A 24,560-nucleotide genomic window follows, 5' to 3' on the forward strand; every position below is an offset into this window, starting at 1 on the left:
TGTAGAGAAGTTCGTATGCAAATCGTTCTCCCTTTTGAGTGTAGGAAGATAATGTGGTTTTTGTCAGCCAGGCAATATTTCTTGTTCTTTGAGATCATTTTCAGAAGACATAGAGCAGGCTCCTGACTCCCCTGCAGTTCTCGAAATCCCGCTGTACTTTGAAGACAGGACAGGCTGTAAATCTACAGCGCTCTAAATGCTTTCTGTCCAGCGTTAAGAGCTCCATGTTCTCATGGGTTCATCGGGGGATGTTTTTCTTTCGGTGTAGTTGTTTTTCTGCCTCACCCTGATTTAAATGTCTGTCTATTTCAGACAGCTTTTGATCATGCAGATACCGAATTTCTGGTGGAAAATAAGGTGCGCTGTGGGCTATGACCAGCTGAAACAGTCACGTCAACTTCAACATCCCCAGTTGCTTTTGTGTGCTCCCGGAGATATCTGTAGAGGTTTCGTTTCTTTTCCATAGTTGTTCTCCAACAACACGGAGATCTTTGCAGTGCAATAGAGAATTTTGCGGATGGGTAAACTTGGCATCCCATGGCCTACAATCCCTCCTGTGCGTTAGTTTTTCTAGTTGGTGTCACTCATCTAAACAAAATATGTTGCATAAAATGCAACTCCTTTTGAAAAACGTTTTGTTGGAGCTTTTTAAAATTTCCCCTTTTAATTTGTAATGTTAAAAGTGGGTTTTTTGAAGTTAACAAAAAAATCTCCAGTGCTTCATGGACTGACACGTTATCTGGGAGAAGCTCAGGAAGGCGGCAGAAAATGCGCTTGTTTTAATGCTGTTTCTTTTACTAGTGAAACCCCAGTTGCCCTTCAGGTTGTTTAAATTTCACTTCATATATCAACAGGAAAAATAATTAGGCATAGAGCATCTCATGTGGCTTCCTTTAGTGGTTTTTCTCCAATATCAGATCACTGCTAATTCCATTGAATGATCTATTTGTCTTGTTTTTCAGCTACATGAAAGTAACTATGATGCTGGAAAAGCCCTGCAGCGCTTGGTGAAGAAACCTGTGCCAAAGCTGATTGAGAAGTGTTGGACCGAAGATGAAGTGGTAGGAAATGAATTATTCCCTTGAGCCTTATAGTTCATCTTGTTTCTCTTGCTCTTTTTTATTTTATTTGTTTTAAGAGGTTACATTTATGGGGAAGAAGAGGGGCAAATAATTGCAATGCAATTGTTGCAACTGCAATGCAGCAAATCCTTGCCGCACAGGATGAATGTTTGCAGAATTGTGAGTTAGCAGGCCCTTGTTTGACATACAGAACCTGATTAGATTGGGGAAAATACCCTTCTAATAGCAGAATAAGCAAGGAGAAGATCAAGTGACGGGTTTTGAGAGGATGCTGTAGGGTAAATTAATGGCAAAAAAATAGATGCAAAACTTCTGGACTCCAGATTTCCCTTTTGTTTTCATGTCCAGGAAGGCTTGGCCACCGGCATTAACTGGGGTAGGACAAGATGTAAAAGGCAAAGCGTTGTCCGTGTTTTTTTTTCCTGCTGGTATTGGAGGAGGTTTATGGTGTCAGCTCAAGTTGGCTGATGGGAGGTTGGATATCAGCGTTTCTCATAAACGGAGCTTGAGATTAAGTCCCTTCTTCCCCTCATACGGAATATTAGGAAGTGTTTAGTGGCGTAGTTCTCGATGGATGAATCTTTGACAAAGAGCAGACCCACACCAGCTTATCTGAAAGCCGGGATTTAGCCGTGCTGGCCACATTCAAAGTATGTGGGAATGGTCCGGCCCCACAACTGGGCTGGAAACAGGCCCTGCGTCCTGTCTGCGGCTCCCACAGTGATGTATGGCGGTGATGGATTAGAGACCCGCGGTGGACGTTCAGCGCGGTTGTGTCTCCCGGCTGCGGACCCGGCGTCGCTGCGCTGGTCAGACCTCGTGCTGCAGGGGTTGGGCACACAAGTGCTCAACTGCATTTAAAATAAAAGGTGAAACTCGTGCGTTTTCACTTGGGTTACATTACATTACATGCCGATGTTAATTGTGCTTAATAGAAAAGATTTATGTGAAATGTAACCTATAAGGAGATGGTATGTCTTTAGCGAGCTGGCTAGGCATGTGTAGTTCTGTGAAAATGGAAAAACATTCTATCTTGTAGCTCAATAATCAGGCTGCAGTGTGCACTAAAATAGCAAATCAGATGATTGGAAGTTGGTTATGATAAAATATTTATCACAGAACCTCAGACTCGCTTATAGTTTTTACCTTTGGCTGTTGGAAAAGCTTCTCTGGTACATACTGTGCCGTATTGGAGTAAACCAGGTAGAAATTCAACTTATTGTGTGTACTTACCAGGTATACAAATGAAGAAAATGTGTTACAGCACAAGACAGCATCGCTCATGGAAAAATGGCACGAGAGAAGATATTGCTTTGCTTTAAATCAATTGTTGAAGCTCGTTAGTTGATCAAGTCTGTAAGGAAGTGAATAAAAATAAACATTTTGTGGTTTTGTTAAGCTGCTAATGGCATTGGTGCAACAAACAGAACCAGTTAATAATGGGGGAAACTTTCATGGTCTTTTAGCACTTTTTAATTATTTAGATAATGTCTGGGCAGACTTTGAAAACTGTTGTTTCTCGGAAAGTCTTTCAGGGAGTTATTCCCATGAATTCCGTGTGCTTACCCTCTCCTTATGTAAACCCTTTTACAAGAGCTGGACTGGGGCTGGGGCGGGCATCTAAACCCGGATTAAAACAGGCTGATTCCACAGCCCAACAAAGAGCCTTTGTGCTGAGGAGCTGCCTGGAGCCGTGGAGTGAAACAGCATCATGTGCCAGCACCGACAGCGAAGGACGGGATGAGTAAAAGCCTTAGAACACAGTTTCCTGATAAGTTTTACAGCTATCTTGTCACCAAAGGGAGTTTTGTTTAGGGAACAGGCTGTCGGAACGGATCCTTCAAGTGCTGTGCCTGTGTTCAGTAAGTTTGTGATCGTGTTGTTTTAACCTCTGTTTTGTCTGCGTACGCTCTTTCCCATGTTCGTGGGTGAATCGTACAGCGCCAACACCTCTTTTTCGGTGTAGATTTTGTTTCCCTCTCCTTGTTTCCCATCAGAAGCATTATGCTGTGAAGGCCGTGGCGGCTGCAGCTCGGGGTGTCTGACGAGTTCATGTTAAAGTTTATTGAAAAGCGCAACATGACTCCAAAAGTGCAGACTGTGAGTACAGAGTAATGATCACTGACTCCATAAATCATTGTCAGTGTCAGCTCGTTTTATCAGATTTGTTCTTGTTCTGTTCCATCCAAGTTTCCAGAAACTCTTGGCAGCCCTCCAGCCTCGGCAGAGCCAGAGATCAAACTCTGCTCTTATTTATAGAGCGCTAAGCTCCACCTGCACAACCTCATCGCGTGTTTGGCCCCGGCGGTTTGGAGACAACTCCAGATTAAAGCAGCTCGACTGCACTTCTGAGCGTTTCTGCTTGGGGAAGTTTCCTTAATCATCGGTCCCGTGTAACTGAGCAGAACGTTCTGCGTGATATCCAGGGCGCTGGAGCCGCGTAGGAACTGCACAGCAACGTATCTTTCAGAAAACACTCATTTGTCAAACCCCAAATCTGGCCAAAACAATTAAATTTTCTTGAGAATGTTGAGTTTCTCCCCCCATCTGATGATGGGAGGTGACAAGCAGCAGGAGCCTCTAGTGATGTGGTCCAAACCGTCCTATTTGTTCTGGACTTAGAATTAGTCTGTTCTTGCATCCTAGCAAGTATCTACTTAATTTTCAGACTTGCGTAAATAAGCTGATGCCGGGTACAACGCTCTGGTTCATTAACCTCCTTACCTGAGAAAGTCAGAGCTGCTTTGCACTGATCAGAATTGATTAAAATAGAGGATGGAAGTTACATTATCTTTACTCCTGATGATATGGTTACAGAGGTTTAGATCAAATTAAACAGAGGATAAAATTTGCCAGTGATTGAATTAAATGGAAGGCTCTGTAAATACCAAGACAGAGGTTTGTTGTCTCCCTTGTGTTTCTAAACCTACGTCTATTTTTAAGCCTTTTTTACTCCAGTATGTAAATGCAGAGGCGCATTGTGAAAACACAGCCTAACAAAAGGGACCAAAGGAGCCTCTGTGCTCTGTGTCTGCCCGCAGCTCGGTCAGCAGCTGTTTCCTGTTTATAGAGGTTGTGCTACACCTGACAACATCGGTTTCCAGCCAAGACGTGGTGAGGAGGGGGGCGGTTTCTCTTGTAATGCTCACAAATTCACTTCTGTGGAGGAATTTGAGCAAGGTCCATGTTCCTGGTTTAGCCATGGGGTGTGTTTCATGCGCTATCTTTTGCTAACGTGAGATTGCGGCGTAACCACTTTTCTCCTCATTTTCTTGAGCCGTCTTTTCCTGCCCTGGTGTGCTCTAGAATGCTGGTGTTGTCACCCTGTGCCCAATACGTTGTAGTACAGGCAAGTTTTAGTTTGTATTTGTCTTATTTCGATGCACCAGGGAAACAAAGAGGCTTCACTCGAACCCAGCAAGGGATGGTTGGAGGGAAAGAGCAGCGAGCTCTATTCTGCATCTCCTGGGCACCTCTAAAAACATCTCTTAATCTTGGACCGAGTGCAGGCATTTTTCATGCAAGCAATCAGAAACCTTTAAAAAGAATGGAATGACACTGGTCAATTCTTTTCCAGTTTGAAAGATTTCAAAACTGACATAGAAATTGAGAGTTTGTCTATGGGGAGTAGGTAACAACAAACCCGAAACCGAGTCCCTGCATTCGCACCCCAGCGCTTGCCCTGACGGTCACGCTGCTTCACCCTCAGTCTCCCAATCTGGAGCCGTGATCATGAGCTGTTTCAGTGTAGGCTGAACTGAACACCCAGATTTCCTGGCATGGTTTCAGTGGAAATATTTCACAAGAACAACTGTCCTTACAGAATCTCTGGCCATTCTGGGACAGAATCTTCTCTGCAAAATGGCTTTTCGACTTTGTGATGTTCAGTACATTCTGACCCTCCGCATCCAAAAACGAGCCCTCTTCCATTTCAGATGAATACCTATCAAATACTGTCATTTACAAAAGGATACAATGTTCATTTAAGTTGTGTTAATTTAATGAGATGGTTCTCAATTCTGGTATTCTCATGTGTTGGAGATGCTGAAGGCACTAGACTAGTTCTGACAGTCCTGCTGATCTGATCTCACACTTTTGTCTCGTTATTCAAACTGTGCGTTTTCTGCCTTTTTATCAAAAGCACTAAAAAAATCAATACGGCGGTCAGAAGAGAGAAATACAAATCCGAACTAAAAGAACCTTTAGTTTATTAGGTTTTTAATTAAACATGATGAACACATTTTAAATGACACAAAGGCCTCAGGCTGAGCTGCATCTAATCGAAACAGATTAAGTCACCCGTCCACACTTGGGTGGTTATTAATTCTGTTTACTTATGCATGCTCGCTAAGGGCAGAGTTTGCTGCGGTGCAGTTTATTGCACAGGGATGTGTTTGCTGCATGGAATTGTGCTCCCAATTAGCATTCACAGAACCCCAGAGTGTCAGGGGTTGAAGGGCCCTGGAAAGCTCATCCAGTGCAATCCCCCCATGGAGCAGGAACACCCAGATGAGGTTACACAGGAAGGTGTCCAGGCGGGTTGGAATGTCTGCAGAGAAGGAGACCCATTGCCCCTTGTCCTGTCACTGGTTGTCACCGAGAAGAGCCTGGCTCCATCCTCCTGACACTCCCCCTTTAGATATCTGTAACCATTAATGAGGTCCCCCCTCAGTCTCCTCTTGTCCAGCTCCAGAGCCCCAGCTCCCTCAGCCTTTCCTCACACGGGAGATGCTCCACTCCCTTCAGCATCTTGGTGGCTGCGCTGGACTCTCTCCAGCAGTTCCCTGTCCTGCTGGAACTGAGGGGCCACAGCTGGACACAAGATTCCAGGTGTGGTCTCCCCAGGGCAGAGCAGAGGGGCAGGAGAACCTCTCTGACCTACTGACCACCCCCTTCTAACCCACCCCAGGTCCCATTGGCTTCCTGGCCACAAGGGCCCAGTGCTGGCTCATGGTCACCCTGCTGTCCCCAGGACCCCCAGGTCCCTTTCCCCTACGCTGCTCTCTAATAGGTCATTCCCCAACTTATCCTGGAACCTGGGGTTGTTCCTGCCCAGATTCAAGACTCTACACTTGCCCTTGTTATAGTTCATTAAATTTCTCCCTGCCCAACTCTCCAGCCTGTCCAGATCTCTGGATGTAGATTGTGGAGAACACTGGCGAGGCTCATTGAACCACCTTTGAAATCCAGCATTGGGTTTTCCAAACTTAAAGAGAATTTGGGTGGAACGGTTTCGCGTTATTTCTTGGACGCTGCTTCCTTTTTCTTCCCTTGGTCCCGTCTTTTCAGAGATGTTAAATTCTCATAAAGCAAATGCAAACTGTTCCTTAGGAATAGGTGGGTTTTTTGACTCGTGCATCTCCGCGCGGAGCTGTCGGTGACATGCCGTGGCGTCCTTGATAAGTAGCTTTTATCATGAAATATGCTGCCCTTTAAATATTTTACGTTGCTTTTGATGTGGAGTAGTGGAGGTAAACAACCTAGATTCCAACAATCCCCCGAATTTGTGTGCAGGGATTGTTCATCCTTGCTGGTGATAAACCTTAATTGGCCAGGTACATGGATTTACATGTTCATAAATGTGAAAATATCCACACCTGGTGTCAGCTTTAAGCTTATTTATCATGCAATCCGAATGGAGATCCTTCTGCCAAAAATGACAAGATACAGCAAAGTGATTTCCTAACATGCTCGCAAGTATTTGTAATCCAGCGTAGCCAGTCAAGAAGTTACTTATGCAAAACACACAGGCTTGTTTGCTTGGCTTCTTCGCCCAGAATCATCTTCAAATGTCTCTCGTCTGCCCTTTCTGGAGTATCTGAGAACGTTGTTGGCGTTGCTCGGGTCTCTGAATCCAGGCTTTGCAGATGGGGCAAAAATACCATGGATTTTATGTACTGTTTGTATGGCAGCTGTAGGGAATGTAATTCATGGCAAAATTGAAACGGAGCTTCTGGAATAGTCCGGGGGAGGAAATCAAGGGGTATTTGCGGAGGAGGCTGGAATTCAGGGCTGCGATCCGCTGCTCGCACAGGCTTGGGAGGTTAGGATGCTTCGTTTTAATGTTTTATCCACAAAAAGTAAGTATTAGAGCTTCATAGGAGAGAGACAGTTCCTACTACATTAACGTTTTGTGGACTTTAGGAATCAAGCCATTTGGTGCCATTTGCGCTCATCAGTAACAGTTTGAAAATTAAGATAAAACCCCCACCAAACGCTAATTGCTGTGGCCTGGTAGGACCTTTATTTTAAGAAGAATAAATAGGATTTTAGGCAATGTACAGTTTGTCTGTAGCTCAGAACATCAGTCCTCACAGTCAAAAGTAGCTGATGAAGGATGAAATTATTCTCCTTGGGGAATAAAGTTATTATTTAGGGGTTGCATAAAGTTACGCTTATTTAGCATTTGACAGCTTTGCAAAATTAAAGGGTGCAATATAAAACATATCAAGTGTAATATGGCTGGAAAAGGCGAATTTAGTTTAAACGCAGGTTTCCAGACAAAAGATAATGATCTTTTTGGTTGTGATTAACTCGCATCAGTCTCTGATCTGAGCCCTTGTTTAAAGGGATCAATATTGCACATGCAGCCCAGAGTTTATTGTCAAGTCCTTTCGGAAATAAGACAACGAATTAAAAATCAATTATATGTGCGGAAAAGTTTGTGTAGGGCAATCAATTTTGTCCTTTTAGTTTGCAGAAAGATTCCATTGTATAACCAGCTGTAAAAAGGAATGAATTTTAAAAGCCTCCAGCAAATGAGCCCAAATGGGGTGGGGGAAGTAGATTTAAAGACACAAGTAGAATTATTTGGGCATTTCATGTTGAGCACAGGCTGCCTTGGGGGTAAATCTATAGATCCCATCAGTGACCTCGCCTTCAAAATGGGCCATTTCCCTGCTTTCGCTAATCTTGATCCGTCCACAGCTGCCAGATAAGTTAGTCTTTTCTTAACAATACCCATTTTTTAAAATTTGCTTTGTTTAAGCGCCATATGTTTCTTGATTCATCGTCTTTCTGCCTTCGTCAGGAATATTTTTATCTATTAAGCACTGACCATGTTGCTGATCCCCCAAAATCCTAGCGGTGTTTACACTGGCTGGGCGCCTGTTTGTGAGCGGGGACGGGAGCTGAGCTCCAAACTCCAACTTTAACTCTGCTCTGGACTAAATAACTAATTTGTAGGTGCTTTCAGAAGCTGGTGTTGTGGTTTGTTTTCTAGAAGGTTTGTAACAGAGAGGCAGACGCACACACACGTAGTTCACTGTTGCCAAGGGAAAGAATCTGCTGCTTGAAAGATTAATAAATATGACAGCAGCTGATTGTTAAAAGCATGTTTTTCATCTCGTTTTCAAGGGCATCTTAAAAATGGAGATCGCTTGCACTTCGTGGCGTTCCCCATCATCTTTCTGTGTTCGTTTAAAAATGAGAACAAGGCACTGGGGGACCGGAGAGCTCGCGTTCGTTCTCCCATAGGGCAGAGTGGTTATTTTATAAATGAAGAGGGCCAAAAAAGCGCTCCTGCCTGGTTTCTTAGCAACAGAGCCGGAGTCGGTTTTAATGTTCGCGTGTGTCTTACAAGTTCTATGTATAGAAGCAGGAGCCGTGCAGCTCGGCAGCATTGCAACCGAAACAAAGACCGTTCACCCTCGTGCGGGGAAGAAAATAAACCAGCCGTGCACGTCCGCCGCACGGACGCGTCTGGTTTGCTCCCTTCTCCCCATCAGACGATATTCTGGTCAGTGACACAGGTACTGTCTTCAATACGCTGACCTTTTATTCAGATTTTATCTGTCAAGAGATCCGGAACCTGGTTTAAATATAACATCATGCGATGTCCTGTTCTTCTCCAAAAGGAAACTGAGTCATGGCGTGAGAACAGTTCGAGCATCTGGGCAGCGCAGGGTCCGCTTACCTGAGGATTAGTCAGTGTGGCCGTTGCAGCCGAATATGACAAAATGCTTCATTGAATTGGGGTAGTGACATGATTCTTATCTAAAACTCCGGTGACTGTCACGCTATGGATGCTCTGTGTGCTTTAGTGCTCAGGACTTATCTTCCTTGCACAAGCGTAAGCGGCATGAATGCCAAAACACACCTCACTTCCAACTTCTGTTTGCATGAGAAGTTTTATTTTTATAATCTTCCCTATCAGCAGCAACTTTTTTTTTTAATTAATCATTCAGATGACATAATAATGCATTTTAATGAAGCAAATGATACAGCTTTGTCTCTTTTTGTGTATAAGCGGGGCGGCCATATTCAATTAGACTGAAAAATGATCATTTGTTCTATTCCAGGCTGTAACAGAGCGAGTGAAAACCCTGTGATCCATCACCAGTTGTTCAGCTTTATGTTACTTGAATCACTCGCCATTCTGACAGTGGCTCCGAATCCTCTCCGGGAGCCATTATTTGAGTTACGTTTGTGGGGGTGTCACCTGTTTGATAATAGGCTGCTTCTGCAGTATTAATCATTTATCTGCATCCATCCAAGAGTCCTAATTAGTTACAAGGGTAACAGTGCCAGTAAAGCTAATGATTATACTGCCATTAAAAGGATTTGACGGCAAATACGGCCTTGGTCCAGGGAGGTACCGAGTACCTGCTGGAAGAGCTGAGATGCTTTAATTTCCGAGTCCGGCTGCGTGTGAGGGGCTTCAAATGTACAGGAGGGAACTTCGATTTGAGTGTGGAAATGCCACCTTAGACGAGTAACGTTCTCCCCATCGTAGGAGCTGAGTAACTTCCCTTTGAACCCCTTTCCAAGCTGATGAGGCCCCATGGAGCTGGTGCTTGTGCGGAGGTTCTGACAACTAACGCGTGGTCGGGTTTTCTCTTCCTTCCTCTTCAAGCGTTGTGTAAAAGATGAGTCGCCTTGATTAGCGCTCGTGAGGGCGCATTTAGAACCTGCTGCTCAGTGCTCCTTGGCCCATGTTTTTGTGCTTTGTGGGTTTGAATAGATTGCGGTGAAGGCTCAAGGTACACAGAGCTGCAGGGTTTGTGGGTTTGCTCTTGATCTCTCACTTGCTCCCTTACCCACTTGTGCACGATCCACCATGGTTTTTCTTTTGTTCCTTTCCTCCCCACCCCCTTTCACAGTATCTGCTCAGGTTTATACAGCTTTTAGGCTACATGGGGAGATTGATCAGACGTGGGCTTAGGCGTTCGGAGGAGCTAATAAATAAGCATCGCAGCCTATTACCCTCCACTGCATTGGAATCACTTCAAACACTCCAATCAAACATTCAATTTGGTACAAATTGGGGAAGGCAAAAGAGGGCACCTGTGTTTTATTAGGGCGCATATTTCATTTATCTGATATGGAAGATATTGTCCAGCTCTCCGTGTCTGGGGAGGCAGTTCCATGGTCTCAGCCCCGCTTCCCCCTCGCCTCCCTCCCCAAATATCTCCCGGTTGTGCTTTGATTTTGTTTTAGATGCATTTCTGGCCCTTCACTTTCAAACCTGTTTTCTTTCCCCTCTCATTCGTGGGGCCCTTGTTGAGATCTGGCACTGCTTTTTTAGAAAATGCATTTTACCAAGTTTGGGTGGGCACGGGTTTGAGACATGAAAAGCAAATAGCTTCTTTCTTTTTTAGTTTGAAGTTTGCAGTTTAAGTGCTGAATTTCTGCTACTTACCTGTATTAAACGGTTTATGTTTCAGATGCCATATGGGGAAGGAAGTATGTCTGTGAAAAGGAACACATTGTCCGACCTTTTCTTTTTGCTTGCTCTTTAGTTTTGTTATGTGAGAAAGCTTTTTGTATATTAACAATTTAAAAGCAGTTTAAAGTAATGATCAGAAATGAATGTTTTCGTGTACAGAAAAACACAATGTGAAGTATAACCAAACGCTTTGTGTTGTCTCTTGGCAACAGCGTATTGTTTTGCTTCTCTGGGTCACAATGTGCCAGACCTTTGTTCTCTTTAACGCTTAAATGACTTTTTTAAAGATGCATTTTAGGTAAAAAGACACTCAATCATTTTAGCTTGGTTTGCAGCACTGAGTAACTGTTGATTACAGGAGACAACAACCTCCAGATAATGTTTCATAAATAGAAAGCTCTTCTTTTGCCAGCGAAGACAGTCTCCAGTTTGGGCTTTAAGGTTTGTGCCCATGGAGGGGACAGTGTCAGACTCGCTGTGTGAGACCCGGTTTCTGGACATGTGCAGCGTGATTGTTTTCTGAAGATCAGGAGAAGGAAACGTGGAGGTTCCATGAGCACCGGGAACGCTGCACGGATCTGTCCTGCAGAGCTCAACCCTCCCGAATGGCGGCATTTCAATATACACCTGGGCAAGCTGGCCACCCCGCTTTCTTGCTGGTGGAAGTGATGTAAGTTTAGTGGCATAAGGAGCTGCTGGCCTGTGTGTGTTTAATATCCCTGCCCTTCCGCACGCTGTTGGGAGCGGTGTGAGCAGCCCTGGGTTCTGCATCTCATGGAGGTTCAGCACTTGCTGCTCTCCTTGGAACATCATCCTGCCCCTCGACCCTCTGCTGTGGGGCCACGTGGGCCGTGTACTCCAGGCCTCTATGTCTCCTCTTCCCACCCTTCTTTTATTAAAGTAAATCCCAAACGGAGCAGTTCTTGAACAGGAGAGCTCGTCTGCCCCTGCCTGTTTGTCTTCCCGTTGAAACGCGGGGCCAGGCAGCTGCAGGAGCGTTAGGATGGATTAGAACGCTTGTAATAATCCACGAATTGTTTTTCCAAGGACCCAAGGTTGTTTAGCAGAACACCCCTTCTGGAGCTCAGGAAAAGCAGAGTCAGGTTTTCTTTCTTCTTCCTGCTGCTGCTTTAATATCCAGCGTTATTTCTGATCTGTGCCTCAGCTTCTGATGTGCCACTGCAGGCTGCTCTTAGATCAAGTTTCTTGGCGTGCTGTTGACTTTATCTCGTTTACCGGATCACATTTCTGTTGCCATACGCCGTGTGATCGCAGCCTCCCCGCAGCTTTTCAACAATTAGTAATTGAGCAGGAAGAGTGTGTTCATTACAATAGCCTTTTGATTTTGATTTTACCATCGCGCAGCGCCGGGCGCGGGGGAGGCGCTTCACCCCGACACGGTTTTGACAGAGAGGAGCCTGTTGTTGCAGCCACTTGGCCGTTTGTCAGCGGTGCTCAGCCATCCCTCTGGCGCGGGTTGCCTGGCAACCCGGGATGGAGCCGTCGCTGGGCGGCCAGCGCGTTGCCAGGAGCAGGTTGGGAGATGATTTATCGGCGGGTTGCGAGCGCGGTGAACCCAGGAGGCAGGACTGGACCTTTGAACAGGAACCGACGCCAGACGTGCAGGAGCTTTAGCTGGGGACGTGCAGTGAAAGCGCCCAGGGCCCGTAATCAGAGGGGCACAATTAGAGCAAAAATCAAGGCTCCTCATTTCAACGTAGTTGATTTTTATTTTCTCTGTCTCATCCAGGCTCTCACGCAGAAACAGGTAGAATGCAGAAAGGGAAGCGAAGCTTCGCGTACTGCTTTGGGTGAACCTGAAATCTGTCTCTTTATAAAAATACCATCAGTACTTCAACAGGGCTAAAATCAAGCGGAGCTTAGCGCAGGAGGTTTGCAGCACCCCGACAGCTCCGAGCCCGGGGTGGAGGAACAGCTGAATTCTCCCCCGGCTTTGGAAGTGTCTGGGAGCTGTTGTGTCACCTTCGATATCGCGTTGCCTTTCAGACAGACTTTGCATTGATCCCTGGCATTAAACAGAGCGGGGAATGAAGAGTTTTATAAACTGGCATTTGGGTGGTAGCTCATGCCGTGGTCAAATGTAGAACTCGTACCCCCCCCCTTCAAATGTCACCTTCAATAAACTAAACTGGAGGGAATGTGGATAACCTTTGGGTAATCACCCTGGTTTGGTTTTTCCTGCCAGCTTGTGAGTCCTTTTTCCAATATGTGGCAAACACGTTGACGAGAGCATTTTTGCTTCTGTCTGAGAAGGTGAAGAGGGGAGAAAGGCTGATGAATCCACTCTGACCTCTCCAACGGCAGCATAAATACTTTATTGAAAATTCTAAATAAATGTGTTTGTAACTAGTAATCCTGCTCTGCATGCAATCTCATTTAGCCAACTGTGTATGCAAATGTGCTATTAATGTGTTTGCACCCAGTATAAATATACAAATCTAATCTGTTTATATATGTAATTTACACACAGCTGTGCTCATGCTCACTTAATACCAATATTTTCAGCAAGTGAGAGGTATCATGGGAGATCCATTGTTGAAAACAAAAGCTCGCAGTGCAGCACCATGGAAGGGAGATCATTATCATTGCAGGATCTCTTGGCATTCCCTTGGGGGACGCTGCTTAATGACTTTGTCTGTGTTCGGACAGACAAACAGACCCGGGTGGCCGGCGTGTCCCTCTGTGTCTGTACGATGATGTTTTGGTGTCAAATCCCTTACAGTTAGTTTAATTTTTCACTATGATTTTTCAGGAAGGCAAAGCCATTGGGAGGGAAGGGTGGTTGTTCAGCACCTTTAAGCCTTTCTGCTGATATATTTTGTAGTTTGATGGAGGATGCTTGATCCTACAGGCGCATGGCCCAAGGAATACAAGATTTTAATCACATGTAGGTGCCCAGCAGTGCACTCTGAAGAGGTGCTTTGACTAGCCAATGAGAACATTAATGGCCTTTAATATGGATTGGTATCTAACAAATAGCAACGAAATCTTTTTGTAATATCTTTGAGTGAGAGCACTTGGTGAGAAAGAATTGGATTTTCAAAATACCGCAAAGATTAGACAACAGTTTTGTCTCGATGCGATAGAATTACTTCATTAAAACGAATTGATGAGAAAAATAGACATGTATCTTTTAAAAGAAAGCTGAATTTCCATTGTGTTACGTGTTTTGAGCTAAAGTCACAATCTGCTGAATGAAGAAGCAGATGGAGTGTCCTTCAGAGCCAAGGGATGCTTTCAGCCACAAAAGGGGTCTGTGCACACACCCACATACATGTCTATGGGTATTCTCTTCCAGTCTTGCTCACCAGCCTGTGTGATGTGTGCCGTCTCGGGCTGGAAACATGTCTGTGGCACAGAAAATAGAAGAGGAACCGAATGCCTCAAAACCGGTTCCTTAAAATGGCGTAGTTTGCGATGGAGCAGCCGAGCTGGCCCTGCGGGGGCCACCGTCCCCGCGAGCTGCTCCGCACGGCTCCAGGGACAGCCAAGGGTCTCTCCTTGCCGTTATTCCACTGAATCTCTTCGGGAGCCTCTGAATTGTGAGCTGGTGACAAGCGCAGGAGACAAGCGCTGCGGTTAGAGGTGGACAGAGCACTGAACTGGACCTGGGAGCATCCGAGGTGTTTGAGGCTAAAGGCAGAACAGAGGTTTCTGCACCGGGCTCCATGGAACAACACGCAGTGAGTTTGGAGAAGGTTCGCGGTGTCTTTCCATTAGGCAAGTGTGCAGCTCGGTGATTCTTGCAAGCTGGCTGTTAGCGGGGTGACACACACCAGCACAAGGGTCTAACGCCAGGGGTAAAATTGCTTGCTACTTCAAAATTAAATTAAAGAACGTTAAGCAGAGTTACGGTAGTGACAGGAAACAATAAAATGAGGTTCAGATGAGGTTGAAGCATATTGTGTTCTCCCGGCAGCAGGACGTGTTAAAGGAACCTATTGCTTTAATGACAGCAAAATCTTCCAGTTTTATATGCTCATAATTGAAGGTTGAGAGAAGAACTTGCTGTTCTTGGACATAGTCTAAAGAGGATTTTTTTTTTAGAAAGATTGAGGGGGAAAAAAGTCCTTATTTCCTGGATTAAGAAGGAACAGAGAAGGCTCTGTGTTTGTAAATATATTGCATTACACCATGCTCTTCAGTAATTAACCAGGTGGAAGTCATGGGAAGGGAATGAAACAGCACATGGATTTTCTTAGAGAAAATACATTGGATCTACACCTGATTGAAGCAGCACCTCAGAAGAGACAAACTGGTCACACTTATGAATTTACAGTTTTATTGGAGTCATCCTGCCTTTCTGAAGCCCATGTGGTTTCAGTCTGACATTCTTAAATGGATCAAACAGTTTAATTTGTCCTAGATGTTATTCTCGCGTGCTTTTAGAGACAGATTTGTGTTAGATTCCTGCGGTACAGAAGGAACCGGAGCCGGGAGCCTCAGTTCCCGGTGAAAACACGGGGGGCTGAATTTCAGCAGCAAATTCCCGCTGCCAAGCCGTCATCTCTTGCTAATAGAAACCCTGACGTATAACCCCAACTCCAGCTTCGCGACGGCGTTATCGCCGCGTTGATAAACGCGCCATCTGAGCGCTGCTAGAACATAATGGCTTTGTGTATCTTGTCACGGTATTTGTTTCTTGGGATAAAATATGGGACCTGCAAGTAACACATATGCAAACATTAACATGCTTGTTCCGTGTTCTTCCTGGGTTATTTATAGCTCCCTGTTTACACATTGTGGGAGGACACTGCAGAGTCGAATCCATTTCATTGGGGAAGCTCAAGTTATCAAATGGTATTAGGAGATCTTATGTTGTGGCTGCTCAATAGCCATGGTAACCACTTCATAAAATATAACCCGCGTCTGACAACATCGCCTGACCTTGCAAGCCATGGGAGCTCCTAATGCAGCCTCACAGCAATCATTATCCACGGCATTTCTTTAAATTGTGTTACAATTTGTCTTCAGTGAGCAGTACAGACAATGCTGACAGAATTCTGCCGTAAATCATGTTTTAAAGTTAAGTAGTAAAATTGAAATGTTTGTCTTAATTTGTAAAAGCGTAGAAACACGTGTTTTTAAACCATTGTGCTCTAGAGCCGCTGCCGCTCTTTATCAAAACTTGTTGTGCGTCCATAGGTTTAATCCTCATGGTTCTTGGAGCCCTGTGTTGTGAGACCATTTGAGTTCAGCAGCTGTCGTTTCAGATGCCGTGTGTGAGTGGCGCAGATCTGCACCGTGCAAATGCAGACAGCAAATCTGTTGCATGGCGTTTGTGCAGAGAGGAAACTTAAACTGTGTTACACGCTCTGCTGTATGAGATGCTGGAAAGCAACAGGTCACTTCTGGTTTGATGTGCAGGTATTTAGTTCTTTCATACCTAAAAACACTTAGAGGTCTCTATTGTGCTTGACTTGAAGGAGACTGTTCTTGCTGCAGGCTGAGGGAGAGCTCAACGTGAATTAACGGAAGAAGAAGAATAACTAGAATAAGAAGGAAAATCTGAAAAAGAAAACGTTTTTCAAAAACCTTGGTCGTTTTGTTAAGCTTTAGAATTTCCATCTGAGTTTCTGAAGGTGATTTTTGTGTGCTTTGTTCTTTATGCGTTAAGTGGCTTTCTCTTGCCTTTCAGTAGAGGCACACAACTATTTTATAGTTTATCTTGTGCTGCCTTAATGGCCCAGTGATAATTCTGTATGACACTGATATAGGCGACGGCATAATTGGCCAAAATTTCAGAAAGGCAGGAGGATTGACTCAATTAGCATTTGGAAGTTCGGAACAGCATTCCAAGCCCCTGTTCCTCAGCACGGCTGCATGTTGGCCTTCCATTCCCAGCAGGGATTTTCGACATCTCAGAGTTCAAAGCAAAACAGTTTATCATAGGATTTTTTAATACAGAGTTGAATCGCAACACAAAACAAATGTAAAATAGTTAAAGGGAATCTTAAAAAAAGAAATAAAACAGTCCCCTGAGAATCGAGATACACCATAAGGCTTTGGCAAAATGAGGAATGGGGAATCAGGGCATTTCATTTCATGCGGTGGACTGGGTTGCTCTCTTGTATTTCCCTGTGTGTTTTTCATCTATGGTTGAAGTGTTCCAGCCCTGGTTTCTTCTTATTCCCCTGCAGCTTTTTATGTCACATTTTCCTGTCTATGCTCTGCTAACTGACGCTGCACAAGCATCCTCGTACCTCTGATCCATCCTCGTACCTCTGATCCATCCTCGTACCTCTGATCCATCCTCGTACCTCGCTCTGTAGACGTCTGTGGTTTCTGGCGGTGAATGGGGGGCTGGTACCTGGTTAGTGGGAACCTTCTCCTTGTTCAGGAACCCAAGGCACAGAACTTAAACTCCCGAGTGCTCTGTTCGCTGGTTTAAAAGGAGCAGGTGGGATCATATACTGGAAGGGACTGTAATCTCAAAGCAGATACAACTGGTGGTTCATTCTCGTCTCTGTGCCCCCAGGCGCGTTGCTGGCGAAGCGGAGCAGTCGTGCTGGTTTTGGGGGTCAGGGTTAGGTAAGGACAGATCCTTGTGGGAGCGTATCTGCAAAATAATATGCATGAGGTTCCAAAGAGACTGCTCCCTCCTATTCAGCATCGTGGCAGCCGTTTATGAGGCTTACAGAACACTGTTCCAGTAGCGAATTACCTTTTGTGGGATTCCTTATCCCCTAAACAATATAGAAGCCTTTAATCACCAGCCCACCTCTTTCAAGTAGATGTTTGCAAGACCTGGTCCAAAATGCATTAAGCCAACCTGAGGTATGTTTCTTTTGAGGGAATTATTTTGATTCTCATCTTCCCCTAGAATGTCGGGGCCCATATACTCAACATCCCTCTTTTTTTGCAGGCAGAATTTGCTATTTGCTGGTGTTTATTACAGGAAAAATAGTAAGGACTGGCCTTTCCAAAAAGAGGCACTGGGTGTGTTTAGTGTTCTGATTCGGTGCTGATCGGCGGTGGTGAGATGGCTCAGATTGACCGGGAGGAGGACGGTGTTCCCGAGGGGACGAATGGGCGCAAGGGGCAGCTGCGGGGGCCCCAGCGAGCCCCGCCGGGCAGCGCGGGGTGCGGCACAGGAGCCGCGGCAACTACCGGGGGGGTGGGATGGAAAAAGTCGCCGCCCCGTTGCAGAGCCCCCGGGGACCGGCGGGCGTTAATCCGGCGGCTGCTTCCGCGGGGCTTTCCCGGGGCCTGGGGCCCCGAGCGGGGGGGCGGCCGCGGATCCAGGCCGCCTTTTGCGACGCGCCCCGCGGGTGCCGCCCGCCCAGCCCCGCCGCGATCACATGCTGGGCGGCCGCCGCCTCCCGCCCGCTCCGCTCCGCTCGGCTCCGCTCGGCTCGGCCGCTCCGCCCGGCTCCTCCGCAGCGCCGGCCCCGCCATCGCCGCCGGGCGGCCCCGCTCGCTGCTCCCGCCGCGTCCCGCCGGGCGGAGGAGCGCGGAGGATCGCGGGGGTCGGCGGCTCCGAGAGGCCCGTTCGCTGGGATCGCTCCGAAAATCAGGAAGGGTGAATCCGGAGGGTTCGCGGCGGCGAGGACTCGTTAACCCCTGCGGCGCCTTCTCCGGAGAGTCACTTTGCTCCCCTGAAATCAGCGTTGCGTATTTTTATTTTCTTTCCTTCTCCTGCTTCTTAGTTGGAAAATAGACTCGGAAGAGACGTGCAGCAGAATACCCGGGTCGCGTTGGAAAAGAACTGACTGTGGTACTGACTTTTTTTAAGCTTCGAATGTTGGAAGTTTGACATAGAAGGGGAATGTGGTTTGGATTTTTCGGTTTCTTTTCAAAGCCTTTTTCCCGTCTGTTTTCATTGCTGTGTCGATGTACGTTTTCTATCGGCAGTCCTGAGCCTGAGAACACTGTTTGGCTGTTGTGCTGCTGAACAAGGTTTTTTTCCTTTTGCTGACATACTATTTTTGTTATCTTTTATCGCAGAAACGGTTTATTAAGGGGTTGAGGCAGTACGGCAAGAACTTCTTCAGGATCCGAAAGGAGTTGCTTCCGAATAAGGAGACTGTGAGTACATTTGGACTTTATGTAATTTGCTTTTTCTCGTGCTGCTTCAGTGTTTTGATCTTACGAAACTATTTCCTTTTCACCCTGAACTAAATTGTCTTCAGGTAAACGGCAGAGGAATCCACAGCCAGAAAAGGCAGCCGTAATTTTTGTAGTTCAGTTTTTAGGTCTTGCTGTGTGAAAGATGTTACATAAAATAGTCGTCATTGCTGGCCGGAGTCACTAAGGTTGCACAAAGTGTATTTATGGAGACTGAATCTAATTTTAAATTCTGACATTATGATGGGATAATACATTTATGTCACCCGGTTGGGCTCAAATGGCAGCGGGTGATTAAAGAAAGCCTAAACCAAACCGAAATCGAACAGGGTCTGGAAGGCTGAGGTCTGTGCCCGCTGCCTCTGCGACCTGCACTATTCGGTTGTTCTATTTAACCCTTTGCATTCTTGAGATATGTGGACGGCAAGCGCGTAACTTCAGCGTCTGAATTGATTCGTGGCTCATTACTGTGCTGAACTTCATAAAGCTGACGTAGCTGTCATTCCATCGAAAACCCTGGCAAGTGCTTAGAGGGAAGATGGATGGGGAGGAGTGGTTGAGTTCTTCAAAGGAAAGGAGGCTTTGGGAAGCCTTGGGAATCTAGTTACTTTGCCATTAGTTCTAATTGCCCGGCTGCTCTAGAAGCTTCGGTTCCTATTCTGCAGGTGTCACTGAGCTGCTGGGAGGGCGGTTTTGGAAAGCGGTTTTCATATTTGTGCTGAATTTAGAAGGGAGGTAACTCAGTGAAATTGAGTTAGACTATTTCCTAGCAGTTATCCAGAAGATATTTATTTAAAGCCTCAGTGGTGGTTTAGACTTTTGTGTCTGTGGAATTGGGATATTCAGTGCGGAAGAACATTACTGTAAAAACATTTTAGAACCTGGCACCGACTGTAGGATGTTTCCATTCTCCTCTGAGATGCTCTTGTGAGATAATGCTGCAATATCGCAGTGTTTTGTTGGTGAATAGTAACACCGCGTAAGTCAAACAGAAAGGGGGTGGTGAAAGGATTCCTGGAGTGCCTCGGTGTGCGTGTTCACCGGTTCTGTGGAGTATGATGAGAAAACTTAATTACCAATCAAGTGCAGGTAGACTTTGCTTTAGTGTTGTGTTGGATTTTGAGACGTGAAGGCCCAGTGCTGGAGGGATGGCAGCCTGGAAGGAATGCAGCGTCGAACAAATGCAGGACACGCTCAGCATCAGCAATCCTTTCCTCTTTTCTTTAGAATATTTCCTAGCAATATATTTAGAGCAAATTGGTATTCACTGTAGAAATTATTTCCGCTGGCAGTAAAGTTACCAAGAGGCAAAAGTACTAATTTAAAGTTTCAATTAGCAGCAACTATGAAATACGCTTTTAAATATGAAGCGTCTCTTTGATAGAGAAAAATAGTTTGCAGGAGAAAGAAAAGCTACAGAACTGGGAGTGGGGGGCAGGTGTGTGACCCCATTGTGTGACCTGACTTCTCCGTTTGAACCCGCGTATCAGGCCTAAGGCTTTTTGAAAAAGTTTTGCCAGTGGTGTGAAACTTTGTATAAGCTCTTGTTTTTCAAGTATTACACTTTTGCTTCGTTAGTTCTAGATTTATAGTATAGCAAGGACTAAATATGAAGTTTGAGCAAGCGGGACGTGATGTGTTGATGCCTTGGAGCTTTGGGTTTAGCTACAAATAACCTCTGACCTACAGCAGATTGTTTCATCTCCCTTTCCTATTCTTGCCCACAGGTCTTAGTTCTGCTTGCTTTTCACTCCCAATCTTTTCCAGCCAAAATTTACAGCAGTTTTGCTACATGAGACATGCAGAATAAAGGTTGCAGTAAATGATATTTGACTACCCGGTTTTGCTTTTCCTCCTGAAAGTGGAATAATGAATGTAAATTATAAGGCTGTGGAATTAATTTGTCTGCATTTTTTCATCAGCAGAATGATTTCAGCTACTTTGCCTGACATTTTTGTACTGCAGGGTGAAGTAGCCCTCTAGCAACTCCAGAAATGCCAGGAAAAGGCCTTATTTCCCTGTGTAGCCCCCATACCAACACGAGGTGAAACTCTAACAATTATTATATGTGCGCAAACGCGCTGCAGCGACTCAAAGTTCTGCAAAAACCACTTGAAAAGGAGTCGGGGCGTTCTTAAAGTGACGTGCTCTAAATAGAAACCAGGCTACAGGTCAATATACCCCGCGCGTTTGTAATTTATTAGCGTTACCTCGCCAGTCCCTGAAGCCTGCGGGGAGGGGAGCAAAACCCACTTAAAGTTAAATCTCCTTATTGTAATGCTGCTTGTATAATATGGGCCTTTTCTAGACATTTATGCAGCTTTCACTGGGGGGAAACTCTCCCTCATGTCGCCTTAAGCGATGGGAGCGTTGCAATAGCGGAAGATAAGTAATACAACAGAAATACAGAATTATTGCAGAGACTGGGCCTGTTTTATATTAAATGAAGCTGAGGCTACCGTACAGTAAGAATATAGAGGTGAATGTGACACTGTGTTTCTTTTATACCATTGGAAGGTGTGTTGGCCGTGGTGAGAGGTGAGAATTGGGCCGTTCTGTACTGAGTTTGCACAAGCACGTTAAGGGGTGTCCTATTTGAGTTGCTTTTTTTCCTCTCCGTAGTTAACTTACCTCATCTTTTCAGAAACCCCTGTATTGCTCAACGTGTGTTTTAACTAGTTTAACGTAGTTTTTCAGCATTATGTTTTGTTTCTTCTACTAAGAAAATATTTGCTGTATATCAAAGCTCTATGTTTTAGGTCTTCACTCCTCCAGTTTATTTCAAAGTTAATGTCCCAGAGGTCTTCCTGGTGGGCATGAGTGTCAATGGCTGGAGCATTTGCTTCCAGCTTTTGCGAGCAAGAGCCACAGGAACTAAAATCACCTCTAATCTGAGCAAGTTCTCTGAAATGGCAACGCCGAGAGGGCTCAAGGAGCCAATAGTCCTAAGGCTGGATCAGCGAGCGTCCGCCTGCGATACCCTGGAAAAAAGCACCTCCTTGGGTTTTCATTCAAACTGTCTTAAATACATCATCTCCTCTGTCTTAAATACACCATCTCCTCTGTTACAAATGCATCATCTCCTGTGTTCCCGTGTATCTTTTCCTTCAGTCTTCCCCCAGAACAGTTTTCCCGTAGCCACTTGGAGCTGTGCTTGGCTGGCACAGTCGGTGACCTGTCCCGCTCCCATTTGGTTCATGCTTAGCAGCACTTCTGATTCTCCCCCATGATAAGCTGAACAGTTTTCATTAATAGCTTTCATGTCGATGTGTGTGTAGTGAAGGAACACAGCTGGCAGTAAGTTTTCTGGGTTGGCTTTAAATGTGATCAAATGTGTTTGTTTGGTGTTTTTTTTTTCCGTTTCGGTTTAATTTGCTAAAACTTTGTCACAACACGGGATTGTCAAAGTATTTAAAATTCTTCTGCTGTAAATTCTTGGGGTGATTACACTGAGCTACTCGAACTTGAGGGTTTTCAAAGCGCCAGCACTGTGCTAGGCCTGGGATAAATGTGCTTAAGTGCCCACAAGGCTGGGGATGGCCTTACTGTGATCTTGTCAATAGCTTCACTCTGTGTTAGGGACATGCAGAAGGTGAATAGAAATGTGGAGTGAGCTTGTGCAGAGCAACAGTGTCCAGGCCAAGTGGCCGTGTCACTTTGCTCAGATTTAGAGCTGGGTCCTGGTGGCTCAGCAGCTCTTGTGCAAACTTGGCTTGGGCACAGATGCCTTTTGCCTGAACTATTTCAGGCCGTGGTCCCAGAAGAAACAGGTTTGTTTGCCTCTGGCTGGGGCTTCTGCAACCTCCTTGCTGTCCAATCTGTTATCTGACCAGCAGAACCATGGCCGCTCGAATGGAGGGCGACGTGCGTGATCGTCCCTTTGGTAGCCGTACAAGGTTTAAGAAATTAATATCCTGGTATATCATTAGATAGCCATGGCATGGGCTGCCGTTGAATTGAGGTTTTGGAAACCTTCATGGGAACAGGCCCAAGTACTTTCAATCTCTTCTCCCTGTTCTCAGAGCTGGGGTGACACCTCTGGGAACGTTCTGAGGTTCTCGAGTGACTCCAGCTGTGTTCTCCAGGGCAGGTTTGTGGCACAGCCGTTCTGACCGAGGCCTTACTGTCCACTTGTCCTTTTTCCGAAGCTCCTCAGTGAGCTTTGTAGAGCTGCTCACTTGGTGCCGAGTCTAAAAAGAGGACGGTGAGTCTTTGTGGAGGAATGCAGACTCCGCTCTGATTTGGTTTGAATTTCCCCATTGAGCACACAGGTATCTTTGGGGCGTGTGATGATGTTTTTGGTTTGGCTGCTTAGCCAGAGGCGTCAGTGCAGTGAAAGGCCTCGCCTCTGGGTGGATGCTTCTGTATTTAGCTTTAAAACACAGTGTAAATAGAAGTAATGGATATCAACTGTTTTCCTTAGATCAGAATACCTGCAATGTGCTGTATTTATGTGCGTAAGAACTAAATATGCGTCACTTTCTTCTTGAGGAAAAATAGTTGCTCTTCTGATAGTAAAATCTTTCTCTCCAAATTAAACGCCGTTGGGACTTCTCTCGGAGACTAAATAAGCTGCGCTCTGTTAATGTTAGGAGACAAAATGAGTGCAGTGTGAGCTCCCAGCGTAAACTTCTGTTTAATTTTAGATTGGGGTTTAGATAAACAATTTTATTCTTGCCTCATTAATGCTTAATCTTGTGTTACATAATATACAATATTGGCTTCCTGAGTAGCTCTTAAGCAGAGTGCAAACGTGTAGTAGCTGAAAGGTCACTGCGGTTCCCATATGTGCGGCTGGCAAGGTGTCTGTCCCTCGGAGGACAGACCACGGACTGCTCATGGCCACAAGCAGCCTAAGGAGTATTTGTGCAAAATTCTCATGAGCAAATGAAAGGTAAAGATTCTCCCTCGACGTAGTTGTTCAAATAGCAGTTTTCCTTTGATTAAAAGAGAGGGATAATTAGGCAAATATATTTTGGTCTGTTAGTATAAAGTGATTAGTTAGCCCTACACTGGCTTTTTGATATTTGCATTGAGTGGCATAAGTTGTTTGTACCAATAGCTGGGTTTGCGGCATGGGCATTATCACTGTTCGCTTTTCCCAAAGGAAATACATTTTATTTGATGGTATATTCCCCTAATGATAAGCTATTAATACGTTACATATTCAAGGCGTATTATTTCCTGCCTGTTCAGAGAGGGACAAGCTCAGTAAAGCCTTTTCTGTTTGAAAGCTGAACCTTTTTCCTTAATAACTTGTTCTTGCCTCGATGCAGCCAGAGCTGAAATTTTCCATTAGAGTTTGAAGCGGCTGCCAACACAAACAGCCGCTGCTGCTTTCCATCTCATCGCTGCTCGCGCTCCCGGCGCACGGGTATTACAGTCGCAGGGTTTTGTTCTTGTTAAAAGAGACAGCAGATATCCTACCGGGCTCAGTGGGTTTTGGAGAACGGGCAGAGGCATCAGTTGGTGCTTTTCCTCTGCAAATGAAACCATCGATCCATTTGCATAGCAAACTTCTGCGGGGAACATGTTGCCTTATTTCTTTTCTTTCCTATTTTTGTTTGAGTGTGGCTATCTTAGCTGATTGAGGGCGAGCGCTAAATTAATATGTTTGGCTTTAATTTAAAGCATACAGTAATTCAGTTCATGCTTCTCACCAGGAGCAGAATAACTAAGCCAAGGAATTTAATGAAATGCTGAGCTCATCGGAGCTGAGCTCA

At 45.4% G+C, this 24,560-nt stretch overlaps 1 protein-coding gene across 9 annotated transcripts in view; it reads left to right on the top strand.

Annotated features, from left to right (window-relative positions):
- Positions 1 to 24,560, top strand: part of RERE (arginine-glutamic acid dipeptide repeats) — a 164,459-nt gene that overhangs the window by 102,638 nt on the left and 37,261 nt on the right. For 8 of the 9 annotated variants that reach the window (XM_082069793.1, XM_082069798.1, XM_082069792.1 and 5 more), the window contains 2 exons: positions 963 to 1,061; positions 18,718 to 18,798. In XM_082069793.1, the coding sequence (XP_081925919.1) occupies positions 963 to 1,061; positions 18,718 to 18,798 (180 nt within the window). The remainder of the gene's footprint in view (positions 1 to 962; positions 1,062 to 18,717; positions 18,799 to 24,560) is intronic. The other variant, XM_082069797.1, reaches the window with a different exon arrangement.

Source organism: Streptopelia decaocto, assembly GCF_964273445.1.
Source record: "Streptopelia decaocto genome assembly, chromosome: 20".
Taxonomy (NCBI): domain Eukaryota; kingdom Metazoa; phylum Chordata; class Aves; order Columbiformes; family Columbidae; genus Streptopelia; species Streptopelia decaocto.